At 41.8% G+C, this 27,622-nt stretch overlaps 1 protein-coding gene across 1 annotated transcript; it reads left to right on the top strand.

Moving 5' to 3' along the window:
- Nucleotides 1-15,634: 15,634 nt before the first annotated feature.
- WNT16 (Wnt family member 16) lies at nucleotides 15,635-27,258 on the top strand. The gene is made up of 4 exons (XM_064142045.1): nucleotides 15,635-16,141; nucleotides 16,231-16,508; nucleotides 19,537-19,823; nucleotides 25,347-27,258. Exons 1-4 carry the CDS (start codon nucleotides 16,053-16,055, stop codon nucleotides 25,809-25,811), a joined length of 1,119 nt encoding a protein of 372 aa, XP_063998115.1. The 5' UTR covers nucleotides 15,635-16,052; the 3' UTR covers nucleotides 25,812-27,258.
- The last annotated feature ends 364 nt before the right edge of the window (nucleotides 27,259-27,622 follow it).

Here is a 27,622-nt window from a genome sequence, read left to right as displayed (position 1 = left end):
AATGAATCTTCAAAACATCACTGTTGTTACATGTTTCTGTCAATTCCAACAGCAAAGGATCTACTGAGTGCAGCAAGCCTCTGAGTAAAGCAAAGCCTCTTCTCTAGGCAGTGATTTCCTCTGATAAGTATAAAACAGCTGTGTTGTGGTAATTACTTAATGTGCACTTATTTCTTCATGGAACTTGACTTTACTGAGCCAAACTCCATCTTTCAAACACCACTGCCATCTTGACCTGTGTCAATCTTTAAAGCACCATAACAGTCAGTGTATAATGTAGGCATACCTATGCTGGTACATATTCTGCAGTATTTACTTGTACCTACACACTATCCATTCACTGGAAAAGCCCTGAGTGCACAGTAAAAAGGTGCTGTGCATTTTAGCTTTACTCATCTGTGGTGTGATGGTACTAAAAGTAGTGCTCCATGTCAGTCTAGGCCAGTACCTACACCAAGCAATTCAGAAAACTACTTAAATAATTAACCCAGATGGGCAGCATGGACCCATAGGGTCCTGCAGGGACAGGGGCTACTCTAGCATCAGTTTCTTTTGCAATAAACTTCTCCCTTTTCTAGGTTCATTCATCTGTCTCCTGCTCACCAGGACCAGCTCCTCAGCATCTATGGGCACCCCTTCCTGCAATCTCTCAAGCATGTTCAGCAGCCTCGGCAGCGTTGAGTAGTCCAAAACTGCAGTGTGTGTTTAAATGAAATCTAAAATCAGATCTTAGTGAAACACAGTGCCTACTGAGCAGCTTCTCCTCGATTTCCTCTAGAATTGAACTGCTTTAATGAGAAGCAGAATTCAGACCCTTTCAGATGGATCTTAGATAATAGGGTCTTTTCTCAACTTCCGACAAACTTTTTCCCCACCACATTCTTGCATTTAACAGGGAGAGAACTACTCTGCATGCTCCTGCCTAACAGAGTGAGATGAGCTGTGTGCACAGTCACTATGGTAGACTTTTCCCTCCTATACCTCATTAAGGAGACAAAATTCCCATGACAAATGGTTGTTTTCAATGGTGGGATTTTTTTCTCTGTCTTGAGAAATGACAGTCAATGCAATTGAAGTAGCCAGTGTCTGGCTCAATGTCTGGCAGCACTGCCTGCCCTAGTGTTGCTTTCAGGATGCTAGGCAGATTCTACTTGAAGACACGACTGCAGAACAAGAAAATTCTTGAGTGAAGAATTAAATGCCTCAGACATCTTTTGGTGAAGTCAAGGCATTTGCAAAGAGCTCACAATAGACCAAATGAGAGAACTGAGGTTGTCATGAGCCCTTTAACATGAGCAAATTCTGTGGGATTTTGCCATGATGTTAAGCCCAAATCTATATTTAGCAGACTTTCTCACTTGCTGTGTTTTGAGAATGTCTTTTATCTATTCTTTTGTACTTATCACCAACTCTCATATTTCCATTATGGTTTTCTATGTTTAAGAAGCTTAAAGTAATATTTCTAATACTGATTGTACAGCCCCTCCAAATGGTAGTCAAATTGTCTTATAGATCAGAGAAATTATTATTTCTGAAGTTTTTTCCCTTTATTTAGAATCATAGAATCATTTTGGTTACAAAAGAACTCCAAGGTCATCAAGTCCAACCATCATCCTAACGCCACCATGGCCATGTTCACACATTTCTTTAACACCTCCAGGGACAGTGACTCCAGCACCTTCCTGGGCAACCCATTCCAATACTTTCCACATGCTAGCCCCAAAGATTCCATTGCTGTAATTATATGAGCTTTAATATCTTAATCACAGTCCAATAAACCCATTGATCCCTATTTATCCTACTATAGGACAGAAAATTCCTTAAACCTTGAAAACCTGACCTTGTAAGGCATTAGACAATGCAACACCCAGCACAATCCTGCCTACAACTGGCTTCCTTTAAAATAGTAAATGAGAGTCACATCTTCATTATATAATAACATGATGATGTCTTCTATTTAAGTTTTTACTGGAAGGATTACAATTTGGCCTTGGTGTATGGAGACTGATAAGTGGGGGTTTTGTCATCTTGAGGCCTTTGTTGAGCTCTTGTCACAGCAAATGGTACCTACTAGCTACTGTAAAACCCAGCTTCAACATTCTTTGAGCACTGTGTCCTGCCTAGTTATTATAAAATGCATACATACAAGGGGATTTAATGCTGACAGTAAAAGGTTAAATCACAACAGGTGTAACTGCTCCACACATTACTGGTCCCTAAATTCCACACAGTGTTGTTTCTGTATGGTAACAAGGAGTCAGGGTCTAATAACTCTGTAAGCTGGGTGCCTGCATGGCTCCTCAGTTTCTAGAACACTTCAGCACTGAACCCTTTTTGGAGCTATGAAAACAGCACACCTTTCAGCTATGAAATGCATACAACAGAGCCTGAAGTCACACTCAAAACACATCCGTTGGATCAAGTTCAGTCTGAAAGTCAAGGAAGACAACTTCTAGATACTATTTTCAGGCACCAGAACATGGATTCCTCCTTATTTCTAAATATTTAACTGAGGCATTTTAATGAACAGTGGTTAGAGTCATAGAATCAACCAGGTTGGAAGAGACCTCCAAGATCATCCAGTCCAACCTATCCCCCAGCCCTATCCAGTCAACTACACCATGGCACTAAGTGCCCCATCCAGTCTTCTCTTGAAAACCTCCAGTTAGCAGCTAGGCCAGTAGGAGAATGGTGGCATTGCTGATATAGAAGGGAAGGCAAGTGGTATGATGGAGGCAAGACAGAGCTGAGAATCCTTTCACAAGTTAGCTACAAACAGAAACAGCATTCCTCCTCAGTGAAGTCCTGTTGATGGGTTGTCCTGTAGCTCATGGGGTTTAAATACCTGGCTTCCAAGTAATACTCTTAAACTGATATAAAAAAATACATACTACCAAAACAAATCTGTAAATGTTTCAAAAGAGATCAAATTAAGAACTCTAAATGTAAGTATAGTTTCTGTTGTTTATTATTATAGTTATAATAAGTAAGTATAACTATGGATGGGGAGACCCAGGGTACTTTGAGTACACAAAACAAGTAAGCACCTGCTCCTCACCCTTCTGTTAATTAACATTCAGTAGAGTTGGAAGTCACTTTGGTGATCTGTTGCTTCATAGGAGCCAGTGTGGAGTGGATGCTGTCTCAGCCATGGCAAAATGACTACATATCTTACATAATGCCTTCAGTGCTGCTCTAGCTTAGGCAATTGGGTTCTTTCCTAGGGTCTGAGGAACAGGTCTTCAACTAGTAGTACACCACAACTTTTGCAAGCAAGGCAGCTGAGGACTATACATCAGCCAAGAGCAGCAGTTGTACATCTAGCAAGACTTTTCTTGTCCAGAAGGTATGTCCCCTGTTATGCACTTGCTTCAGTTTCTTCCATTCAGGAACTTAAGAGCTAGCCTTGCTCTCTACACCATAACCAGGACTATTCCTCCTTCTGGGCTTTAGGGAAGCCAAGAAGATCCTATTTCTTTCCATGATCTTGGCCACACATTTTCTGGGATGTTTGTAGGTGAAATCACCACGCTGACTATTGATTGACTGGTTCAGGGTTGGTTTTGCCTCTGCTGGACAAAGGCTTTCTACACAGAGTGTGGTAAGGAAAACTGACAGTGAGAAAAATGTCCTTTGGCATGTTTTAGATTTTGACAGCAATTCAGCCACAGACAAGTTATTGAAGTGAAAAGTATGGCTAATGTCCAAGTGGCAGCACACTTCAACATACAATGGAAGAAAAATCAAGTCTTGATTTGCAAAGGCTCTGGTAGATTCTTCCCTACTTGTGTCTTAAAATCTTTCATTGAGTAATCTTGAGGGACTTGGCCTTCTTTTTCATTTGTTTGCTTCAGATGGAATATTTGCAGCTATTTTCTCACCATACAACAGTATTGGTAGTAGTGTAAGCTACGCTCAACAAACAAATCCTTAGCAGCTCTGGCTTGTTCATGCATGATATTGTCATGGGTTAAGTTGAATACTTGCCACTGTTATTTGAAACCATCCTGCCTCATGTCATCTTCAAAAGGAAAGTGCAGGCTGGAGAAAAGTATTATGGGGCTTGAAGTTCAGACTGTAACATGAAAAGCTTCCTGTTCCAGTTTTTGCTTTTGGGTTCTGGGATTTTGGGTGTCATCTCTCTTCAACTGTGATGGAAGCCAGACAGGATGTGATGTAGGGGTTTAGCTTGTTGGCTTCTCTCTGTTGCTACTTTCTGCTGTGCTTTTTTCTGCAAATAGGCTAAGGTGATTGTGCATTGTATTATCATTATCTCATTTACTCAGTATTATCTCAACCCTTTATCTCAACATGGAAGGTTTTTCTGTGTGTACTTTTCCCTCACTTCTATGTTGTGGGAAACAGGCAGGTTAACCCATTCTCCATGGGTTAACCTGTTACAGATATCTTACTACTTCTGAAGGGGAAAAAAAAAAAGAGGAGACACAAAAGAAACAGAAGTGCTCAGTATTTTTCCAGGTTATTACTGACAAATTTAGAAATAACTACTATGAAAGTGTCTCAACAAATACCCTGTTACAGCCACATCTTCAACTGCTATTAATGGACCTGCTTCCTGGATCCATAAATATTTTATGTTCATCTAGTCAAGAATGATGATAATACCATTTGGATTTAATGTCTTGCACATAGTTTCACCATGTGGACCAGTTACCTGGGTCCCTTCCCTCATGTCTAGACTACTTCCTCCAACTGTTCACACTTTTATTCTAAAAGGTCCTGAAAAGGGCTTGCAGCTGGCCAGAAAATGACAAGCCTCTGAAATCCAAGGTTCTTCAGATTGTCTCATGATTTCCTTGATGCACACACACTGCTCTATATGAACATGACACCATGCAAGAAATTCATGGGGTATCCTGACTCACCTTGACAAACCCTGCAAACAAATAATTCCTATTCTATTACAAAAGCATTCCCAGCCTTTCACTTTTCTTGTCTTTCATTAACTACTCCTTTGTGAACTCTTTCAGCCTTTCTTTTCTACTTCCCATCATTTTGCCTCACTTCTTGTGGGGTTTCACGCTTCTATTCTCCCACTTTCCCATCTGTGAACAGTTGAATAAGCTATTTTTTGGAATCTCCACATACCACTTTAGCCTGCCTGCTGGCGTTCAGTTCTCAGCTGGTGAAGCTGTGGTCTGCATGAACTTTATTTTGGTGGACAAGTGGTGAAGGCTTTGTGAGCATGCCAGGTTGCCCATGCTGAAGACACTTTCATAAGGATTACAGACTCTCTTGGCAGCAAATTGAAGAGGCAAGTTGCACAGTTTGTTTACTCAGGTCAGAGAGAGCTGCACAGCCAACTTACAATGACCACATCTTAGTAAGCCTCTGGACTCAGCATACCTGTCCTAAGTCATCACTTCCTTCATCTCCATTGTTTTGTTTGCCAGTAAATTAATTTCACCAAATCTCTATTCTTGTATTCTTATGCCTACCCTTTTATTTTTCATTCCCTGTGCCTGCATAGGTGAAATTACATGGTGTATGTCTTCCTCTTAACTTGGTCCTAATACAGTGGCAGTGTACTAAAGAAAGAAAAGTTTTGTGTTATTGAGGTGGAAACTCCTGATTTACATAGGTGAAGCTGTAACAGAGCAGATTTGGAAATTTGGTTAGTACATTGTATTAATTCTCACACACTCATGTAAGTGGTCTCTGAAGTCCTACTGTAAAGCAGTCTGCCTTGTAACACATCATCTTGGCATGCAGCTTTAAGTGTCTTAACGCTTACTTCAATTGAAAAGGCATTTCCATAGCTCCTGGGCTGTTTCTGATCTCTGCAGATTCCCCAGCTAGGGAACAGTTTTGCATTTGATTATTTTGTTAAAACTAGTTTGGATGTTTTTGTAAGGCAAGTGTATTTAAAGTTACGATGCTGCCCCTCTATAGACATAAATAGTACAACGAAAGCTTGTCTTTCAATATTGCCACAGGGATCTGATCCAGTAGACACCATTAAGTCTAAATGATATAATTATGATCTGATATAGTTTGATTCAGTGGACTTTTACCTTCTCATTTAATTTATACTGTAAAAATAGTGCCATTTATTTCCTGAAAGTAGTCAGAGATATAAAATAGAGACCATGTAGAGTATTTTCAAGCTCTTGGGTTGTTTGTAACCAGATCTGAGAATACATTCCTCTCCATTTTGAATACATATGATCAATTAACATTTTGTGTTTAGGCTTCCCTTCTAACTTTGTTGCATTAAATTTTGCCATTGTCATCATTCTCATTTTCTGTAACTACAGATCATCCATACTTCTAAAAGCAGGTAGAAGTTATTTACACTTTGCTCTTCAAATTCCATGTATGACTTTGGTTTAGCTCTGACAGTATACATTTGCCTTTCAATTTCTAAATTTACCAGAAGAGTAACATTAATGGAAACATTTTTTCATTTAACATCATTAATAATAGCATTTGATTTGATTAACATATGCAGAAAGTATTGATGGTCTAAAACTGTAATTACATAAAGTAGATATTTTCTGTCATCATCTCTAGAGCAGAGCATTAATTTATTAAGCCTGAAAAGCAGCACTCCTCCACCAGATGATCAGTAGTAAAGAGGTGTTGCAAAAATAAATGCCAGTTGTATAACCAAAAGGCATACAAATTTAAGTCGAAGATGTTCAAGCCAAATGGGTGAAAGAGTTGCAACAATAACAACAACAAAAAAAAATCACAAAATGAATAGTTTTCATTTGTGTTTAATTTCACAGTTTGACCAAAGTGGAGTAAGACTACAGTAATTTGTGTCTATGTAGAAAGAGCCTCTTACAAGATCCTCCCTTTAATTGCATCCTGATTCCCTGCAACAAAACTGTATGTTCTTCTTAGATGCCAGGAGGAATGTTAGGCAGGGATGTTTTAGTCTGGATGTTAGGAGGAGGTTCTTAACAGAGAGTGATTTGCCATTGGAATGGGCTGCCCAGGGAGGTGGTAGAGTCGCTGTCCCTGGAGATGTTCAAAGGCACTTAGTGCCATGGTCTAGTTGATTGGACAGGGCTGGGTGATAGGTGGGACTGGATGATCTTGGAGGTCTCTTCCAACCTGGTTGATTCTGTGATTCTATGATTTCAATCTCAAATATAAAGATAAAAACAATATATCAGTCTTTCAAAACCATACTAATAGAAAAATTGTGGCAGCTACAATAAATGAAAATGCATTCAGCTCTCTTTGGTATGTTTTTACACCTGAATCACACACTCAACCTCCTTCTACATCTATGAAAGCTTTTAATCATGTGTCCATTAAGTTGTACTTGAAAACACAAGGCAGTCTGCAAAGCTTTCCAATTAAAATACCTATATTATTAGTCAGGATACTATGATATCCCGTATAGCCTGAACATTAGATGTACAGGAAGTGCACAGAGATACTAGATATGCATGCTAACTAAATCAGCATAGAGCCTCTATGTCTTTCCCCCCCTTTGTTCCAACAGATATTAAAGAAATGTAGTTTCCAATCCCCAATAGGGATAGATTTCCAGAAAACAGGCACATTTTCTCTTCTTTTATTGATGTTGAACCAGACCTGCTTTTTATCATCCTGAAGTTTGTCCATGAGTGAATGGATTCTCTTGGGACCCTTTCAGATAACACCCCATAAGGTGTGGCTGAAGAAGCTGTATGTTCCATCAAAACACAGATAATGAGATATCTGACACCAGAAAGCAATTCCAAGTAATCATATGTAGCTTACACTCAAAATTAATTATCCAAATGTATTTTCTAATCACTTCTGTAGAAGTAGCCATAAAAAAATAAGCAACAGTAATGAGGCACCTGTTAAGCTGTCTCACACACAAAAGTACAAAGAGCAGTTGGAATAAAGTGATGAGATTGAATACACTCTACAACTGCTAAGGATACTTAGGAAGTAAAATAGATTAATATTTAGACAAATGAGACATGAAAGGATTTGATGGTCCTGTCTGTTGTCCATCACTACCTAAGGGCAGGAAAATGCTGAATCACAAGGCAATTAAGTTTTCTGAGCATTAACAAGAGTTGAAAACATTTGCCATGAGCACATTGAAGTTACATAAATGTGTCTGATTTTTAGATGGAATAAGCCATTAACTTGATGTTGAAGCTGTAAATAAATTGTTCATTCAAGAGGGGAACTTAATACTGTGTGCACTGTTAAAACAGATATTTATGTCACTGCAGCACTTAATTTTACATCTGTGTTTGGGAGCTCCTTTATGCTTCATCTGGGGAATCTTTCACATACCATGTGAACTGCAAATGACAAATGATCCCAGCTCTCCAATCAGCAGCCCTGTCTCTGCACAGTTACAAGGAAAGGCAGAGCGAGTAACAAATTGTCCAATTCCACTATCAGGGTCAGGTTTAGCTCCCACACTTTGAAGGAGCTGAGCCTCTCCCCTGAGAGCTACCGGTGTTTATGAGGTCCTGGCATCACCTAGACCCTCCAGGGCAACATCAGCCCATGTGCCTGCTTGCCTCTCCTGGCAAAGACTCATGGGCTGTAGTATCTTCTGAAGTGGGTGGGATGGAGGGTGTTTTGCCCCAGTCTCTGGTGTGAAACCTGAGGCATGTTTACTACTGTCTATGCTGTGTTAAGGGATACTGAGCTGTCCTTAAAGGAGTGGGGAAAATTGTCAGGCTCCACCTTGAAACTATTTTCCCTTGTTACTGCAGATCTTAGCAGCTGATGAACCACTCCAACATCTCAAAGACAAGTCAATGTAAGTTTTAAAATAAATAATTATTAGTACAATAAGAAACTATTTGTGGGAAGGGCATAAAAACATAAAAAGCTATTCCATTTTATCCCCACTGGCTTTAACTTTTGCGTGATTTAAGTCTCTTATATTACAGGGTTGCTGAGATGTCAAACATCAGCTACTTTGATAACTTGCCAGCTTAGCAGAAAGTTCAATTAGTCAGGGACCTCCTAAACTGTGTAGACTCTGGCATCTTGCCTGCGGCTACACACATGTTAAACCACAACCACCTTGCTCTATCCAACAGGGGGTAAATGTCACAGCTACAAGGATATAGTGAGAGTAAGATTTCCAAGCTGAAAGACTCTCTGTGACAAAAGTGCTAAAAGGTTTAAGTGGGTTCAAATACTCCAGTGCCAAGCACAGCCCAAAAATCCACCTATGTTAGAAAGAGGGGATCAGTAAGGAGAAGAAAGAAGAAAGTGGCTCAGGCAACAAGTAACATGTAACAGTGATTTAGCAAGGTTTAGTAAGATTCAGTAAAGGATTTGATGTTTATCCTGTTAGCTGCTTATTGGGTAACCCAATCAAAAATGTTACAAATTACATAAAACCTGCTAGTTCAAGGCAACCTGTAACCATTTGACACTAAAATGAACTTCATGAAGTGATTAATTATATTCTTGTTAGGGAGTTTCTTGCACCTTGATTTTAAAGATCTGCTGTGCTCGTTATCAGTGAATAGACACAATTTTACAGGGGTCTTGTACTACCCAGAAAGTAGTTTTATGATTTTCTGGAAGTGCTACGTGGGAATAAAGGAAGACATGAAGCAAGAATTTTTTGAGGGTCTAAAGGGAAAATGCCAAGGCAGAAAAGATTAAATTAATGTAATGAAACTGATAAGATCACTGAAACTGGAAGAAAGGGAGGATCATGAATTACTGGAATCACATGCTTGGGATTTTTAACATGTTGTCATTACAGCTTGAAAAATTAGGCCATTTATTCTTTCCCATCATCAACCCACTGCATGTAGCAAACAACTGCAAGCATCCTGAGGTTGTTGACTCAATACCATTCCCTCTCTTTTCTTCCTAAGATTTCTCCTTTTGTAACTGGCCTTGTACGTAAATTCACAGGTATGGTGCAAGCAGTCTCACAACTGGACCAAATACTTTACAAATTAGGCACACATCCATACCTCAATATGGATACAATAAACTGAGTGCTGGCTTTGTGCTATGACAGATACAGAGTAGATTCTTCTGTTTTTGTCATTGTCCTCACTCAAAGGATAAATACATCATTAGAAATGGCATCAGCAATTAAAAACTGAGATCCCTCTTTTGGTTTTGATGATGTGCCATCCAGCACCAGCAAACTAAATATCTCCCTGAATCTCAGTTTGTTTACCTCATGATGGCAATAGTTCTGCACGTGTGGATCATGTCACTGTTATCAGATACAATAAAACTATTGCTGTAAAAGTGTTATATGGAAAGTGTTAATGCAAAAGAGCAGTTGGGACAAGAATACGAAATGAGTTGCAGAGTGCTGCTCCTAGGATAGCTATCCATCTTTCCTCTCCTTGTTATATACCTTAAATACAGCAAGCTCTTTGTGAGCATGCTGCTTCCATGCACACAAAGAAAGTGCAGGAACACACACGGTGTCTTATCCTGCTTATCTCAGGAACTTCTGTGTAAAGCTTCCACATATAGCAACAAAGCAGCAGTGCTGCACCCTCAGGAAAGTCTGATTTAAAAACTAAATAAGGATTTATTCCAGACTTCCCCTCTCCACTAAAGTCACTTGGGTTCTTCCACACACTTAAGTTTTCACCAAACTCCATGATTATCTCCTAGAAGTTCTGCAACACCAGCCAGCAGCACCAACTCTCCCTTAATCTCATGTACTTTGTATAAGTATACAGAAAGTTTTAGTAATGCTGCTTTGAGTATGAAGAAAAACATTAAGCAAATTTTATGTCAGTAAAAGATTTTGGGGTTTATAATACCATGTCTCCTAAAATGTTTCTCTTCCTTCTCAAAACAATGAGGGAAATTTGCTGATGACATTTGCTGTCGTCAAATACAATTTTACTAATAATCTGAGATGTTAGTAGTAAGTGGGATATGGGTGAAATTGGAATTAAAAAGATGCTTTTTTCCTCACATCTTTCACACCATTTTTAGTCATGCTTTGAAGTCTTATCAGAATTCCCTTGATACATTTCACCTAATATTGCTATGCCAAAACTCTTCCTGGAGTAACTAGAAAATACCTATGTTTAGACTGTCCATGTCAGAGAACAGTTTGCCAGCAGGGCTTCAGAAGAAACATGTTTCTACTTCCAAGATTCCCCAAAACACGAGCAGATCTCTAGCACTCGTGTGAAATTAAGTCCAGGATACTGTCCCCAGATTTGCAAGGACAGGAAACAGCAGACTCCAAAATTAGCCTGAGACTCCTTTTCCTAAACTCTGGTTTTCTGGCAGCACATCACCAGCAGATGTAGATTAAGAGACTTGCTTAGCAGTTCATCAACAGTCTGAAGGCCCTAGAAAATTCAAAGGCTACACTAGCTTTCTTCTGGATTTTCTTTTTGGAAGGGCAAAAGACATTGTGATAAGCCTTCCAGGTCCTCTTTCTCATTCTTTGTATATTCATACACATAGAAAATGCAGTTCTGTATACTGTGTTGTCAGCTGTAACAATATTAAGAGGTAGCTTTGGAATCATTGCTCATTTGTGGGGTCTTTTTGTGAGCTTTCTATCTGCCACTGTGTCGTTACTGGATTCACACTAATTTCTGTCTCAGTCACTTATAAACTCAACTAGCAAGGTCTAAATTAGCAATAGATATGTACTTTGAGGGTACACATACTGAAATTAACACTGATAAGAGCAAAAAGGCAGAGTGCTCTTGGTGAACTATATATGGGAGAAAGACCTTCTCTGTTTTCTCCTGTAAATTCCCTTCTATTACCAATCTGACCATATAAAGGGTTTGAGACTTGTATGCTGAGATATTGCCTCAGAGACAGATGCTGCAATATAAGGGGGCACCGTAGCAAATGCGAGGACCCCTGGACTGAAATCTTGTCTCCACGGTGCCACAACTCAGCTCAGGTGGGAAGCAGGATGAGAGCATAGGTTGCCTCCAGCCCATCCCTGTTGCAGGATCAAGGTGGCTCACACAAGTGTTACTGCCTGTGAGACACCAAGGAAGGGAGTGGGTGAGAGAAAAGAGGCACAGGATAGTTGAGCTGGGCCAGGCGTGAGTGTGGTTTTCAGCTGCTACAATATCATTCTATCAATTCCCAGTGACCCTGGTGGTGTGTAGAGCTGGGCATGGAGAACTGGGATACTGATATGCTGTCAAGCTATTGCCCTACACTATGTGACTCATAGGTGAGTACCTAACAATTCACAGCTACTTGTTGGGTCTCAGTGACCACTGAACTGACTTCGAGGCTCCACTGGCACATAATTTCTGGAAATAGCCTTTCCTCAGAAGTTTGTCACAGCCAACACATTCAAATACTGATAACAACACCTAATGATGAAATTATCTGTTTCTCTGGTGCAAGGTCTCAGCATGCCCACAGTGCTCAGGGCTGATGAGAACCATCATGCAGTGAAAACTGAAGTGTACTGAAAGCACATCTGTTACCTTAGAAGGATACCATTTGTGCTTGGTCACCAAATACGATAAATTTCATAACTGAAGGCATATCCTGATTTAGATAATATGGTAGATATTTCTATCTGAATGTCAGGTTTCCTTCTGATCAGGTTTTTAGGAAAGTGAGGTAACTCCCTCCTTGGTTAGTAGGGCCCATGCTTATGGGCAGAATAATGCAGCCTGCTGTGTTATATTTGTGTCTCTGCTGGGTACCAGAAGCTCCAGGAGAAGAAAATAATTTGAAATGTGCTTTCAAAAGTGAGCACTTGTTTAGAAAAGATTAGCATTGTATGTACTTACATCTAGTAAATGAGATGGCAGTTCTTGATTATAGTGAGAACACTGGCCACTAGCCTTTTTAAAGACATAATTGGTCTCTCTCTGAAACATATTAGCTGTCAGGTGATCCACTTCTTCACACAGGTTCTGCATCACAGATTATTTTTCCTCTTCTAACAATGAATCAAGTATATATATATATATATGTAAAAAAACCTGGCTCTGTCAAGATCACATTAGACATCATTAAAGAGTAAATTAATAAATGTTCATTCACAAAGTACCACTCAGCATAGACTTTTTTTCTTGTAATGACAGCTTATTGTCTTATTTGAAATAGAAAAATGGGAGATAGCCCCACCTTAACCAGAGAAAGTAAGATAAATATGCAGTAAGTCTAATTTATCTTCCCTGATTTACAGTAAGTTTTGATAATTGAGGTTTGGCACTTGACCTGGGCTTCTATTGTTCCTGCATCACACTCATGTTGCTGTCTGTCATGGAGTGAACGGTCTCCTTGAACAGAGGGCTTTGAAGTTCCACTAAATTAGATTTTCAGACTTCAGAAATATTTGGAAAATGTCAATAAATTTCAGTAGATTAGAAAAGTGTTTTCAAATTGTGTCCTTTTGCAGGTTTGCAAAGCATGTAGCTTACAAAATAATCTATTTGCCTTCGCCTTCCTTGTACCTAATGAATCTATATGTAGCCAGAGAGGTCTAGATAAATACAAAATAATCCTACATGTTCTGCTTTTGCCCAGAGGAAAGAATTGTTGGAGGAAACAAAGAAAAGTGATTGTCTAAGTGGCTGGCAGGGAGCTGAGAAGCAGGGAAAAGGAAGAAGGTGGGGGTCTGGTGGGGAACCAGGCTGCAACAGCCAGAGAGGAAGCATATGGACAATGGGGAACTGGTTCTAAGAGAAACAGATTGGAAAGAGGCAAATGAGGAATTAGGGCACAAGTACATTCAAATGTCTTTAAATCAAGTGCTCATGGGAAAATGTGTTTTATTTTCAGTCACTGCTAGAGATTAAACTGGAAGCTCCCAAGAAGTCTTTTTTTTTTTCCTTCTTGGAAACATCATCTCTTCAAATTGCAATTATTTCACTTTACATGATTGTATATGATCAAAGACTTTCCCTAACTACTTAATCAGCACTGTAGCAAAAACGTAGGAAAAAAAATCACATTTCATAATATGAGAACCCCACGGAAAGGTAACTTATTTACAGTATCAGATATAAAACATGGCACAAATAAGACCTTTTTTGTTTTTTTAATCAATATTTTTCTAATTTAAATCTTACATTGCTACTAGCAGGTAAGATTTTGCAGCTTCTAGAGAAAAATTCAAATAGAGCAATTTAGGACCTAAAGCTCTTACTCACTCGCTTGCTCTCTCTCTATATATATAAAAATAAATGAATTAATTGAATAAAACATTATATATATATATATTTTTATATATATATTTTTTTTATATATATATCACACAAAATAAATAAATGAATTAAATAAATAAAACATCAAATATATATTTATATATATACATAAAATAAATGAATTAAATAAATAAAACATCATATATATATATATATATATATATATATATATATATATATATATATATATATAAATGAATTAAGTAAATAACATAAGCCATAGGAAAAGGGGAGGGAAAAAAGTCCTGTAAAGACATCTGGCAGGAAAATGTCATTTCAGGGTAGGTGATAAATGCATACAGCAGATCAAGAAGCACATAAGAAATACATGGCTTTGAATTAACTTTAGGAGGTGGAGCCAGGAAACAGCAACGAGGATAAAATGAACCATGTGTCCTGGAATAATTAGATAATTCTCTGATACAGCCCACACAGTTTTGGCTGGTTTAGGCCTGTTTCGTGGCTTATTCCCTGTGTTCTGATGTCGTCCCACATCCATTTACCTCACTCTGGACTAAGTTCCTGTCCGACCACAAGCAGATGTTCTCCAGACTAAAACTCAAAACAGAGAAAACATGCCATATCAGAAGGTTTAAATAGCTTGTGGGGTCATATGGCATCTGACCAGAACTGACAATGCTTTGGAGACCCTTTAAGTGCAGGCAAAGGAGCACAAAGTGGGAAGGAGATACACTTTTATAAATCTATATGTATCATAGCCTCTATTCTTAAAATATTTCAGACAGGAGATCACCATAGAATCATAGAATCATAAAATCAACCAGGTTGGAAGAGACCTCCAAGATCATCCAGTCCAACCTATCCCCCAGCCCTTTCCAGTCAACTAGACCATGGCACTAAGTGCCTCATCCAGGTTTTGCATGTGGTTATTTCTCAGCCTGTACTCTTAAAAATGCACATCTGTCATCTGTCATATTTTTTGTCCTCTTCACTTTGAGATGTTGTCAGTCAACAAGAATATTTTGTTAATTTACAACCGTGCCAAATCAAAATGTCTTTACAGAACTGGCATTTTATCCAGATTTTTTTTTTTTCTTTAGTGCAGATGTTTAACGTCCACGGAAGAAAGTGGCAATATACTGTGATCAAAGAGGACCTGAGAGTCCAGAGTGACAGGGCCAGTTCTTCTTCAGGTGCTAGCTGACTCGTTGGCTTTTGATGTGTTAAAGGAGCAACTAACAACTATTAAGGTAGTAGTTGACAAGACTGTTTCGCTTAACAGTAGCCAACAAATGCTGGAATACTGTTGGCTCTGAAACCGGTTAGTTTACACTGCTAAAGCATTAGATTTATTAACATCGTCATTTTGAATCTTCTTTCTGTGGATGTAATAACTACAGACCTGCACTCTGTCTGACCCGGACACCTCCCCCCCACCCCCACCCCCCTTCAGAGCCGCTCCCAGCGTTTCGCAACCGAGAGGACAGGTGCAGGACCGCAGAGGGGCTAGCGAGCACTTGCACCGCTACGAGCCAGAGCGTGGCGGAGTGGTGAAGTGCGGTGCCGAGTGGAGCTGTGCGTAAGCGGTGCGGAACCTCCACCGCACTGCACCGCTCCCCGCCCCGCCCTGGCCCGCCCCGGCCCTCGGGCGGCCAATGCGCGGCAGGGGGCGGCAGAGCATGGGGCGCAGCTGGAGAAACATCAAACTCAACTTTCTCATCTTGAAAGGAATCAAGTGTTCTCCATGCTTCTCCTACTGCCGCCCTCATCGTCAGCCCGTCCGCTCCGAGAGGACCCTCCGACAACCTAGGCTTCGCTCGCCAGCTGCCCCGTACCTCCCGAGGAGGGGAGAATCGAGTAGGGGGGCGTTACTAGCCGCCGTCCCCCTCGGTCCCTGCTGTCCCAGGGGCCGGCAGCGGCAGCGCGGTGGGGCTCGATGCGGCGGGCATGGGGCTTGGGGTGCCCGTGGGAGCGCGCCTGCTGCGGGCGGCGCTGCTGCTCGCCTTCTCCCCTGCCGCCGCCGCCGGCACCTGGATGTGAGTAGCCGGGCGCGGGAGGGGGGCGCGCGGCGCTCGCGCCCTGGTGCCTGCCCGGGCGGGAGGCTGACGGAGTGCTGCTTCCGCAGGTGGCTGGGCATCGCCGCCGCGGGCGGGCCGGAGCGGCCCGGCTGCGCCAGCCCGCTGTTGAGTCGCCGGCAGCAGGACCTGTGCAAGCAGAAGCCGGAGCTGGTGCCCGCCATCCGAGAGGGAGCGCGTCTGGGCCTCCAGGAGTGCCGCAACCAGTTCCGACACGAGCGCTGGGACTGCCGCCCACTGCCCTCCGCCCGCCGCGGAGCCGCAGCCTCTGTTCCCGCCGCCTCCGTTCCCGCTTCTGCCGCCGTCTTCGGGCACCAGCTCAGCAGCGGTGAGTGTCCGCCCCGACGGGCGCCGCCGGCCTGCGTGTGCGCCTGCCGTCGGAGCAGGGAGAGGTGCCCACAGGCGGCGTGAGGGCTCTCTGCCGTCGGAGCAGGGAGAGGTGCCCACGGGCGGCGTGAGGGCTCTCTGCCGTCGGAGCAGGGAGAGGTGCCCACGGGCGGCGTGAGGGCTCTCTGCCGTCGGAGCAGGGAGAGGTGCCCACGGGCGGCGTGAGGGCTCTCTGCCGTCGGAGCAGGGTGAGGTGCCCACGGGCGGCGTGAGGGCTCTCTGCCGTCGGAGCAGGGAGAGGTGCCCACGGGCGGCGTGAGGGCTCTCTGCCGTCGGAGCAGGGAGAGGTGCCCACAGGCGGCGTGAGGGCTCTCGCGAGCCGGGCGGCGGGGCCGGGGCGCCGGCCTGAGCGGGCTCAGGGACAGGCCGGTGGAGTGCCACAGGAGCTTTCCCCCCCCTCCCCGGCAGGGAAGCGCAGGTACACGAAATGCTCCGGACAGACAAAACCTGCCACTGTCTTTCCAAAATTCTTGTTGCTTATTGCACTTTTTTTGCTCCTTACGCCCGCGGGTGACAGGGCCTTTACCGAGGTCCACTTAACTCTGTTGAAATGTTGTTAGACTGAAGTAGGGTTTATGCCTTTATATCGTAATTATTAAAGGAGTGCAGGATTTCAAACAGGTGACTTGACTGCAGGCAGAAATCTGCTCACAGCACCATGTGCAGTGCAAATGGCTTTAAAATGCATCATGTGTTCTCAATTAGGTGGTGTTGCTCAGCACAGTGACACCAAAGCTGCTTTCCTTGTGTGAGCTGTCCAAGGCAAGATTGGACGTGGCACTTGGTGCCATGGTCTAGCCTTGAGCTCTGTGGTAAAGGGTTGGACTTGATGATCTGTGAGGTCTCTTCCAGCCTTGGTGATACTGTGAACTAATAATGGAAATACTGGAATTCATACTGAAACAGCAGCAGTTTGTATCAAATGGCAGTATCAAAGTAGCCTGTAAGTTTCTGTGATGGTTTGGGTGTTCCCCGCCCCCCCCCCCCCCCCCCCAATTTAGAAATCACCCAGACTAGTCTCAGTCGGCTCTGGGAATATAAATGAAGCTATTTATTTACAGCTAGCACAATATACAAGCAGATATTTACAGTAGATACAGTTATATACAGAAATATACAAGGTAAAAAGGTAATACCGAAATGCAACTCCCCTCCCAGAAACCTGAGTCCCCAGGAGGGGCTCTCAACCACCTCTGCACCTTCCCCCTGCCCCCTCAACCTTCCCCCAGTCCCAAGGAAGAATAGAGGTTCAGCCAAGAGGTTAAGAAGCAAAGGTGAGTGGAGGGTGTGTGTTAGAGAGCTGCTGTTCAGTCAAAAGCCCAAGGCAGAGTGCTATCTAATGTTTTCACTTCTTCAGCAAGACTCTGAGGGCAGTAGACATCACCATTGTTTTCCTTTCACAGCCTATGATCTAGTTCTTCTCACCAAAACATTCTACTTCAAACTAGCAGTTTCTTTTGAGCATCCTGCTCAATGATTTCGGCGTAGCCGTGGATGTGAACCTAAGTATTGTAGCACTTCATTTTGTGTTTGCAAAACTTTGACTTTATACTACAACGCAAAACTGAAAAATTCCCAAACATTAACCATGAAAACATGGTGTGAGCAATAAAATGTGATGCATATTCCAAAAAAGAAAAAAAGTGGGCAGCAGTTTACCATGCTGTACAGAGCCATACATACTGCAGGTTAGTCCTTCTGTCCAATGCAGAGGATTGCTCCTGCGGACCCAGAAGTGAGTGGCTGTGCTAACCTGAAAGACATCACTGTCATGTGGATCATTTTATGATAGAACCAGCACCATGGACTAGTAGAAACAGGAGAAACAAACAGGGACTATTCTGCCCGTGAACAGACACTTAGGAGACTGAAAATAATGAATTGGCTTTGCAACAGTGAAAATCAGTCAATGTACATTTTAACTGCTGCTAATGGCCAGCCATTGATTTTCAGTTTGCTTAGAAGAGTATACCTTGCGTAACATAGCTTAAAGGTTTGTACCACATTATGTCAGAAGTCTCAGAATAGCTCTGCTTAAGAGGCCCATGCAGGTCTATCCACCAGTCTTTTGAGATACAGTATAACAGTTAAAAGCTTTTTACTCTGTTGTCTTTCACATGGCCAGCTTATTCTAGGAAAAACACATAACCTGAATATCCTTGTGCCTGGTTTAAGATTCTTGGGGCTGTTTGCAACCTTTGTGAACTAGAACAACCTCAATGTTTGCTAAATTTAGCATGAGATAGGTTCTGGTCTTATACCAAAGTAACCTAGGATTGTGACAGCTCCTCCTCCAACATCTCAAATTGTACTGGGGGAAGTATTGGCTGGATGTTAGGGGGAAGTTCTTGACAGAGAGAGTGATTTCCCATTGGAATGGGCTGCCCAGGGAGGTGGTGGAGGCACCGTCCCTGGAGGTGTTCAAGAAAAGCCTGGATGAGGCACTTAGTGCCATGATTTAGTTGACTGGCTAGGGCTGGGTGCTCGGTTGGACTGGCTGATCTTGGAGGTCTCTTCCAACCTGGTTGATTTTATGATCTGAACTAACCTTTTCTACTTCAAATCAGTATGAATAGTGAAAAGCAGTGTGGAGAGTAAGGGGTTTAGAGCATGGTTTGTTGTTGGTTTGGCTTTTTCATTTCTTATTAAAATTCAGCTAGTTTGAAAGTTTCTGTGATAAATATGGTTATCAACCAAATTTAGAAAGGAGTTACCAAGAAATCTAATGGTGTCAGGAACCAGAAATGGAACCATTAATAGCGTGGTCATATGATGAGGTCCTGAAGTCCTTTTCTTGGATGAGGATATCAACTGCTTTAAACAAATTAACTCTATGGACCAAGCTCTGACAACTTTAAACTTGCATCTGTTCCCTTTTGATAACATCCTAGAAGTAAAACTGCTCTCTATACTTCTGCCAGGAAGGTAATCAGAGAAGTGCAGTACCATACTTCTGCCTTGCTTTGCAGGCACAAAGGAGACGGCGTTCATCTATGCAGTGATGTCAGCGGGCCTCGTGCATTCGGTGACACGATCATGCAGTGCTGGCAACATGACCGAGTGTTCCTGCGACATGAACCTACGGCATGGTGGCTCAGCCAGCGAGGGCTGGCACTGGGGCGGCTGCTCAGATGATATCCACTATGGCATGTCATTCAGCAGAAAGTTCCTGGATGTGCCCATGAAGAACATAACGGGCAAGAGCAGGAGTGGACTGACGGTGATGAACCTGCACAACAGCGAGGCTGGAAGACAGGTATGTGTCATCAGAAATGGCAGCAGCTACTTGTTTACCTTCTTTGACAAAAAGGCATCAACCAGACAAGGCCTGTCCTTGACTGCAGGTACAGGTGAGCCCAATGCAAAAACAGCACTAACACTAAAATAACTTGTACAAACTCAGAATCTAAGAGCTGGTTTTTACCTAACTGAACTCCACAGGTCAAAATAGAGTCCACAAAATAAGAATTAGATCTACAGTGCTAATCAGACTTATCCTAAATAGATATTTCATATCCTATTTCCTTCAAATAATCTTGCTACCAGCATAGTACATTAGGAAGCTTTTCACTGATTATTCTGTTGTTATCCTCTCTGCGTTTTTAATTCTCTCTGATACTGAATAAGCTAGAAGACTGGATGTGAGGCATAGTTAATGGTCCACAGGTGAGAGCAGGAGTCAAAAATCAAGTATTAATTGTTGCCTTTAACAGATGGGATGGAAATGAGGCCTTTTGTTTTAAAGGAGCCCACATGTTAGAGCACTCCTTGTAGAAGTGAGAAGCAAGTGGCTTTGGATAGCTTTTCTTCAGCCCAGAGGACTTCACGTCCACAGCTGAGAGGAAATGTGTGGTAGTATGTGGCATTGGGTCCATCTGTCCAGCTCTGCAAAGGATAATGAATTTGGGTAGGAGCAACCAATACAGGGAAATGTGAATCTGTAATGCAATGCTTGGCGCTTACATCTGGAATGGCAGAGATCTGATTCTTGCTTTAAAATTGCCTCTTTGCTTTACCTTGAAGTTTTTAACGTTTAATAGCTCTCTCTGGTCTCCTAATACATTAAAACCTGCTTTGCTCAGTGACACAGCTATAACTAAAGAAAATAAATGGAGACCCTCTGGTCTTGACCACGTGTATTGATGGACTCCATTGTAACTCAGTAATTTCCTATAAGCCAGAAACAGCATCCATAGGTTTTAGTGAAAAAGGCTTTCCTATCTGCCATAGAAGGAGAATAGCTATAATAAGCCATCATAAGAGCCATGGTGGTATCATCACAAACTATTTTATTTTACACTAATTTTTACAGTTTACAAGAAAAGACAGTTGGTGTTGTGTAGTACAGGATGATAATAATAGGAACAGAACATGAAGTGATTATTTCCTGGGGGAAATAACAAAGGGACATTTATCACATTTCTAGAGAGACATAATTAATAATTTTAGTATTTTTAATATACAGTACAGACAAGTATTTTTGAAAAGAAACTGTGCTTGTCACTAGACAGTTACATTTTCTTGCATTAGGATGACAGTGGAAGTGTAGGGAAAAAGACTGAAAAGCTCCAGATGAGCTTCAAAGAGCAAGCAATATGTAACTTCTGTGTTTAGGTGGCAGTGACACAGATCTTCTCTTTGATACCCTGTTCTCTTTTCTGCCTTTAGCTTTGTTACCAGCAGCAATAGTTTGCTGTCCTTTTGTCTTCAGTGACAGTGTTTATGGCCTTCCTGTACCGTTTTTGTGCTCATGATGCATTGCTGAAGGTGTGCCAGTATGTCTGTCTGGGGTCTTACACTATGAACTGTATGAAAGAACCATTCAGCTTAAAGAAAACATGCACAGAGTGTAGAAGAGAAACTTTTCTTTTGGTGTTGCTTTCTTTAAATTTGGATCAGTTCCCTGATCTTATCTATAGTAGTTGCACAGACAGGCCAATTCTGTCATGGAGACAGGACTGACTGGCAAAGGGGAGGAGTGCTTTCAGTCAAGTATAATAGATTATCAAACCCTGAGCTACAAGGGGTTGGAGGATGTGGTTAAGCAAGTCTTCATTTTCCACAGGGACCAAATTACCTTAGGTTTCATTATATGCACTAAAGTACAGTTGGTTCCACCTCTGTAATGTCATGCAACCACACTATCTTCTATTATTAGTCATGTTGAGTTGTACCTTTTAATGTACATAACTTCATGAAACCAGTTGTAGAAACTGTAGAAACAATACTAGTGGTAGTGTTCAGCAATATGCTAGAATCTGGCCCAAAAGGATAATTAGGCTTTAGGACCTTTTGGGATTTCAGGCTTTTCACAATACTGAGCTTTCCAACAAGGATCTCAGAGTATGCTGTCACAGACTTATCTGTGGCATACCATACATACCCTCTTCCCTTTTCCAAGACACTGGAGTTTTCTTAACAAAAAGCATGAGCTGCAAGCCTGTAAGGCCAGAAGACCTTATTTCACTGATACTGTATCAGTGGTTCATTATCTTGGAAGAAAATATGCAAAGTATGTAGTCAGCTTCTGTGCGTAAATATTTTGTAACTTAATGGTAAACTGTAGGATAAAGCAAATATTTTGACTACTGTCCAGAGTGAAAGAGAATATTTATTGTTGGTGCTTGGGATTTCTAGCAGCAGTATTAGCTGAAGTAAAGTTTAGCAGAACTCTTCATGTTTTGTAGTTTCAAGGTCCCTAACTAGGAGATGTTGGGCAATGTTGACCTTCACGTTTTGGGGCTTACAAGAAGGATATTTTGCCATACATTTTGATAACTTACAACCTTTTGTAATAAATACTGTGATGTTCCTGGTTCTCTGTCTTGCAAGAGTAGTCTTCCAGGGGCATTTGTTTGGACACACTAATGGAACTAGTATGTTCAGTATTCTCTTGTTCCTTTCCTATTTCAACACAAAATTCTGTTTTACATTTCTGTATCTCATGGTATGTCCAAGATATATTGAACTTAAAACAATAAGGATCCTTTGACTGAGTCTGCTATTTAGGGTATTGACCTGAACATCAGAAGATCCAGATTTGATTTCTTATTCTACCATGAGAATATATTCATCATCATTTAGTATTGTAATGTCCAGTGTACTTAGATGCACATATGTGAATTGTGCATCTCTGCTGCTTATGGAAAAGGATGAGGGGAGTCAGGCACTATAGACTGACTATTATTGTGTTAGTAGTTTTTAATGATGGCAGAATACTGCTCACTTTTCCACTTGTGGAAATTTATATGGTCTGCAGGACTTGTGTTTTCATTGAAATAACTTGGCTTGTCAGAGAGTTTAGTTTTACTGGTAACAGACCCGCCAACAATCTGGTTTGAAGTGATGTACCTCTGGCAGGACATGTGCTTGTCTACAGGCATAGTTGTACTGGTTTTACCGGAGGCTTAAATTAGGCTGTTTGATTACAAGCATCAATTCCCATTTGAAAGCAAGTACTTTCAGTCCCTGTCTCATGGCTGAGAACAGTGCCTGCCAACAGAGACTTTAGCTTGAAGATATTAAGCATCAAATTGCATTGGGGTTTATACAAACTGTGATCCCACTGACACTCAGCTTTGCAGCAAACCAGTTTCAGCTTTCTGTCCGTCTGCCTGTTTTAGCCATGCATTTCTACCCCACACCTCTCTGTCAATTACATTTTAGCAGTGAAAGTCACTTCTAAATTATCTTTTTTTCTGTTTTTTTAAATAAAATTTATTGTGGAAATTGGAAGTGGGAGAAAGGTGAGTAAAACAGAATATGGTAACATCAGCTTTCCACACCAGTAACAGACAGCTTATGAGAGTCTACAGGATGGCTCCACAGAGTACATTAATGGCAAAACCAAAATTATGATACCTTGTACATGTGGCATTTTTTCTGTGCATTTTGCTAAACTCTAAAGTGAGGTCTCACAAATATAATTGCATAATTTTACACTATGACTATTAGATATTCCATAAAGAATTACTATGTTGATTGTCTGCTGACTATTTGAGTGGTAGTTCTATACAGAAAAAGTTACTGGTGGTTTACAAATTCCAAGTCTTTGAGTCTTGGCCTTCTATCAACTGAGCCAAAATTCTTGTGTGTGGCAAAAGCTTAATGCAGGCTGCAGATTCCCATTGCCAGTCAGACAGCTACGCTTGTTTTCACATGGGCGTAGTCTTACCCATCACAGGGTATTTTAATGGTGGTAACAACATTAAAACATGGAAATTTTGCTAAAACATCGAAAATTATAAATGTAGCATGAATACCACTACCAGCTTGTCTGAAATAGAGCCATTATGCAACTGGAAACACTAGAAACTCACAATAGTACTAGTAATGCCTACAAGAACAGGATTTGATCCTGTGAGAAGCACCTGGGACTTAGTCCAGAATACCTGAGTTGAAAATGCCTCTGCTGAGCTATAGGGGCTCCTTTGGTATACTTTCTGTGAAGCTCAGACATGTGTGCATCCTCCTGCTCTTCCAACATAGATCTGCTTGCCTTGAGGTACCTCCAGGCTGTGTACTGTGCTGCTATGGATTCAGAACCACACTGGGTACACAGACACTATTCGTAACATCAAGCTGTTCCTGCGGCCTCAGTTCACAGATTGTGCTGTGAATGTTTAGTGACCTTGATGGTAGCCACAAGGCACCCTTGAAAAATGGCGGAGACCTGCCCAGTAAATGTCTTCCGATGTGTGCCTGCCCTACCCCTGCTTCTCCTCCTGCCATCCCTCAAGAGGGCTATGTGGAATCAGCTGTGGGAGGAGCAATGCAGGACAAGTTGTTTCAGGTATTTAGAATTGTCCAGAGCAGAAGCCAGTCAGAAATAGAAGCTTTCATTATTGTGATCTGATATTGTTATGCTATTGCCATTGCAAGTGCAGAGCAGGTGGGGCTTCTTATATTGAAGATCCAGAGTTGGACACCTGATTGCTAATCATAGAATGATTATGACTGGAAGAGACCTTAAAGATCATCTAGTTCCAACTGCCCTGCTATGGACATCCTCTACTAGATCAGGTTGCTCAGAGTCTTGTAGAGCTGTTGAATATCTCCAGAAACAGGGCTTTGACTACCTCCCTGGCAACTTGTTCCAGGGTTCCACCACCCTCATGGCAAAGAACTTGTTCCTGACATCCAATATAAATCTTCTCCAATTTCAAACCATTGTCCCTCATCCTGTCACTGCAGGCCTTTGTAGATATCTCCTCTTGGAGGATGGAGAGAGTCCAGTACCTCCTTCAGGTACTGGAAGGTCATTATTAGGTCTCCCCAGAGCCTTGTCTTCTCCAGCCTGAACAGTCCTGCGTGTCCTCATAGCAGAGGTGTTCCAGCCCTCTGATCATTTTCATGACTCTCCTCTGGAGGGGTCCTTCATCAGGTTCGTGTCCTTCTTGTGTTGAGGGCTCCAGAGCTGGACACAGTACTCCAGGTGAGGTCTCACCAGAGCAGAGTGAAGTGGCAGAATCGACTCACTGGATCTGCTGGCCATGCTGCTTTTGATGCAGCCCAGGATGCCGTTGGCCTTTTGGGCTTACACGCACACACTGTTGGCTCATTTCCAGTAAATACTTTGTGTCGCGACAACTGAAAACATTAACCCTGTGACCGGATTTTGTCTCTGCAAACACAGCCATCTGCTCTGACTTCTCCATCACCAAAATGGCCATGTCAGCTGTAGTATTAAATACTTCAAGATTTCTGTGTTACTGATGTCGGGCAATGTTCCAATGAATGAAAGGCCACATCCAAATGCCAATTTTCCTTTTGCTTTCAGGCTGTAGTAAAGCTGATGTCAGTGGATTGTCGTTGTCATGGTGTTTCTGGGTCCTGTGCCGTGAAAACTTGTTGGAAAACAATGTCCTCCTTTGAAAAGATTGGCCGTTTTTTAAAGGATAAATACGAGAACAGCATACAAATATCAGACAAACTGAAAAAAAAGCTACGCAGAAAGGAGAAAAGCCAGCGAAAAATTCCAGTCGGGAAAGAAGACTTGCTGTATGTCAACAAATCTCCTAATTACTGCGTTGAAGACCAAAAATTGGGGATCCCTGGAACTCAGGGAAGGGAATGCAACCGCACCTCAGAGGGACCTGATGGCTGCAACCTCCTTTGCTGTGGGCGTGGGTACAACACCCACGTTGTCAGGCACGTGGAGAGGTGCGAATGTAAGTTTGTCTGGTGCTGCTACGTGCGCTGCCGGAGGTGTGAGACCATGACTGACGTACACACCTGCAAGTAAGATTAAGTACAGAAAACATGGCCAAACTATCCTGCACTGTTTGGTGCAACATATTTCTGCAGAGGCAGCAACTGCTCTTACCGTGTAGGACCTCAGGGGAATGGGTATTGCCAAACAACGGGTAGGTCAGACAAGTAGTGTATGAAAAAGCAACTGACTGAACAGCAGCCTGCCATGCAGGAACAGCTCAGCCAACAGAAACGAACTCATCCTGACACATCTGAATGTGTAACTCAGTGAGCAGGGACAGACACTAAACTTTCCAAGTCTTTAATAGCCACAGTGTTTTGAAGATCTACACGATCAGTAACTACAGCAGAGAAAGCCCAAGATCTTGTTAGTCAGAGACTGAAGAGGGTGTCTAACACATATTAGATACAATCCTTCTGTCTGTATTTTTAGAACTGGAGCTAGAAGAACCCACTAGATGGCTGATTTCTGCAGGCTTTAGGAAAAAAGAACAAAACAAAACAACAAATCAAAACCCAACAATTATGGGAAATGTTCTGCTGCTGACCATGAAACACTCGCTTTGCAATTGTTTGGAAAGCCATCTTCTGCGTTATACACAGAAAAGCATCTGGTGCTGAGAAAACTGTGTGACTGCTGAGAGTAGTCACACATGGCCTGGCTCAGTCCATCAGCCTGGAGCAAGCTGTGTCAAGAGCAGAGGGGTTGGAGCACAGCTCGGTGAATGTGAATAGCCTCATCATTTTATAGGTTGTCTTTCAAATGCACAAAGGACAAATCTGAGGAGAGATAGAAATACAGTTCGTTATTGAAAGGAAATAAAATCTTTTGCAGGCATTTCCTCACTGTTTGAATACACAGTTTCTGAGTCAGCTGGTTGTCACCCCACTGTTGGACTGTATGTAATGACCTTCAAACACTTGGCTGGTCGCTCACAATCATTTTCACAGTTAGCCATGCAAGATTAAGCCCAAAGAAATCTACCATAAAGCAAAGATTTTTTTAAAACATTGCTTTCCCTTATAGAAGCAGTGGCTATAACTTTACATAAGGTTGCATCCTGAGGAAGTCCAATGCACAATGTCATTTATGTATTGGCCCACACCACTAAAATGCTTAAGCTGTTACTGACAAACATTTTCTCCCCCTCCATGCTTTGGCTTCATTTTATTTTACATCTGTGAAAGGTTGCTTATTTTTATGCAGTGATTTAATGCCTGGCTTATAAAGCATTTCTATGGTTTAAATGTGCAAAGACCTATTTTTGATAAGATGAGAATGTTTATATTTTGTAAATACTTAAATTATGCAAGCTCTGTAAAAGGTTTCAAAAACTAATGTGATAAGATTACAGCCTTTGACATTTGTTGGTTAGATATTTGTTACTATTGTAGTAGCCCTTAATTGATTTTTATTTGCATGTGCAGGGGGAAATTAGTCAGAGAATGACATAAATATTCTTTTCTCTTTACCGTGAGGGTGGTTATAATTATTGCAGTTACATGCAGGTGAGAAACACTTATTTGATTTTCTAAATGATCAGTTAATGAATAGTTCTTTTAAATCCATTTTACAAACAATGAGATCCTGGCCTTAGTAGTAAATTCGAAGCTCCCACTGACATCAGGGGGACTTTCAAGGGTTTATGATCCCTTAACTTGGTCCACACTGGCAGCTTACAGAAAGAAGTCATCTTAGGCAGCTTGATTGAAGCTTTCAGAGTTACTTGGAAGAATTAATTTCCCAGTGGTCTATTATTTCCCATGAAAGATGGTGAGCAGATTCCCTGCCATGGTTTGATGTATAGGTCAGGAAGAAGCAAACAGCTTCTTCTGTATTGT

The sequence above is a fragment of the Pogoniulus pusillus genome, chromosome 4 (assembly GCF_015220805.1).
Source record: "Pogoniulus pusillus isolate bPogPus1 chromosome 4, bPogPus1.pri, whole genome shotgun sequence".
Classification (NCBI taxonomy): domain Eukaryota; kingdom Metazoa; phylum Chordata; class Aves; order Piciformes; family Lybiidae; genus Pogoniulus; species Pogoniulus pusillus.
This window is presented reverse-complemented; position numbering and strand designations above follow the sequence as displayed.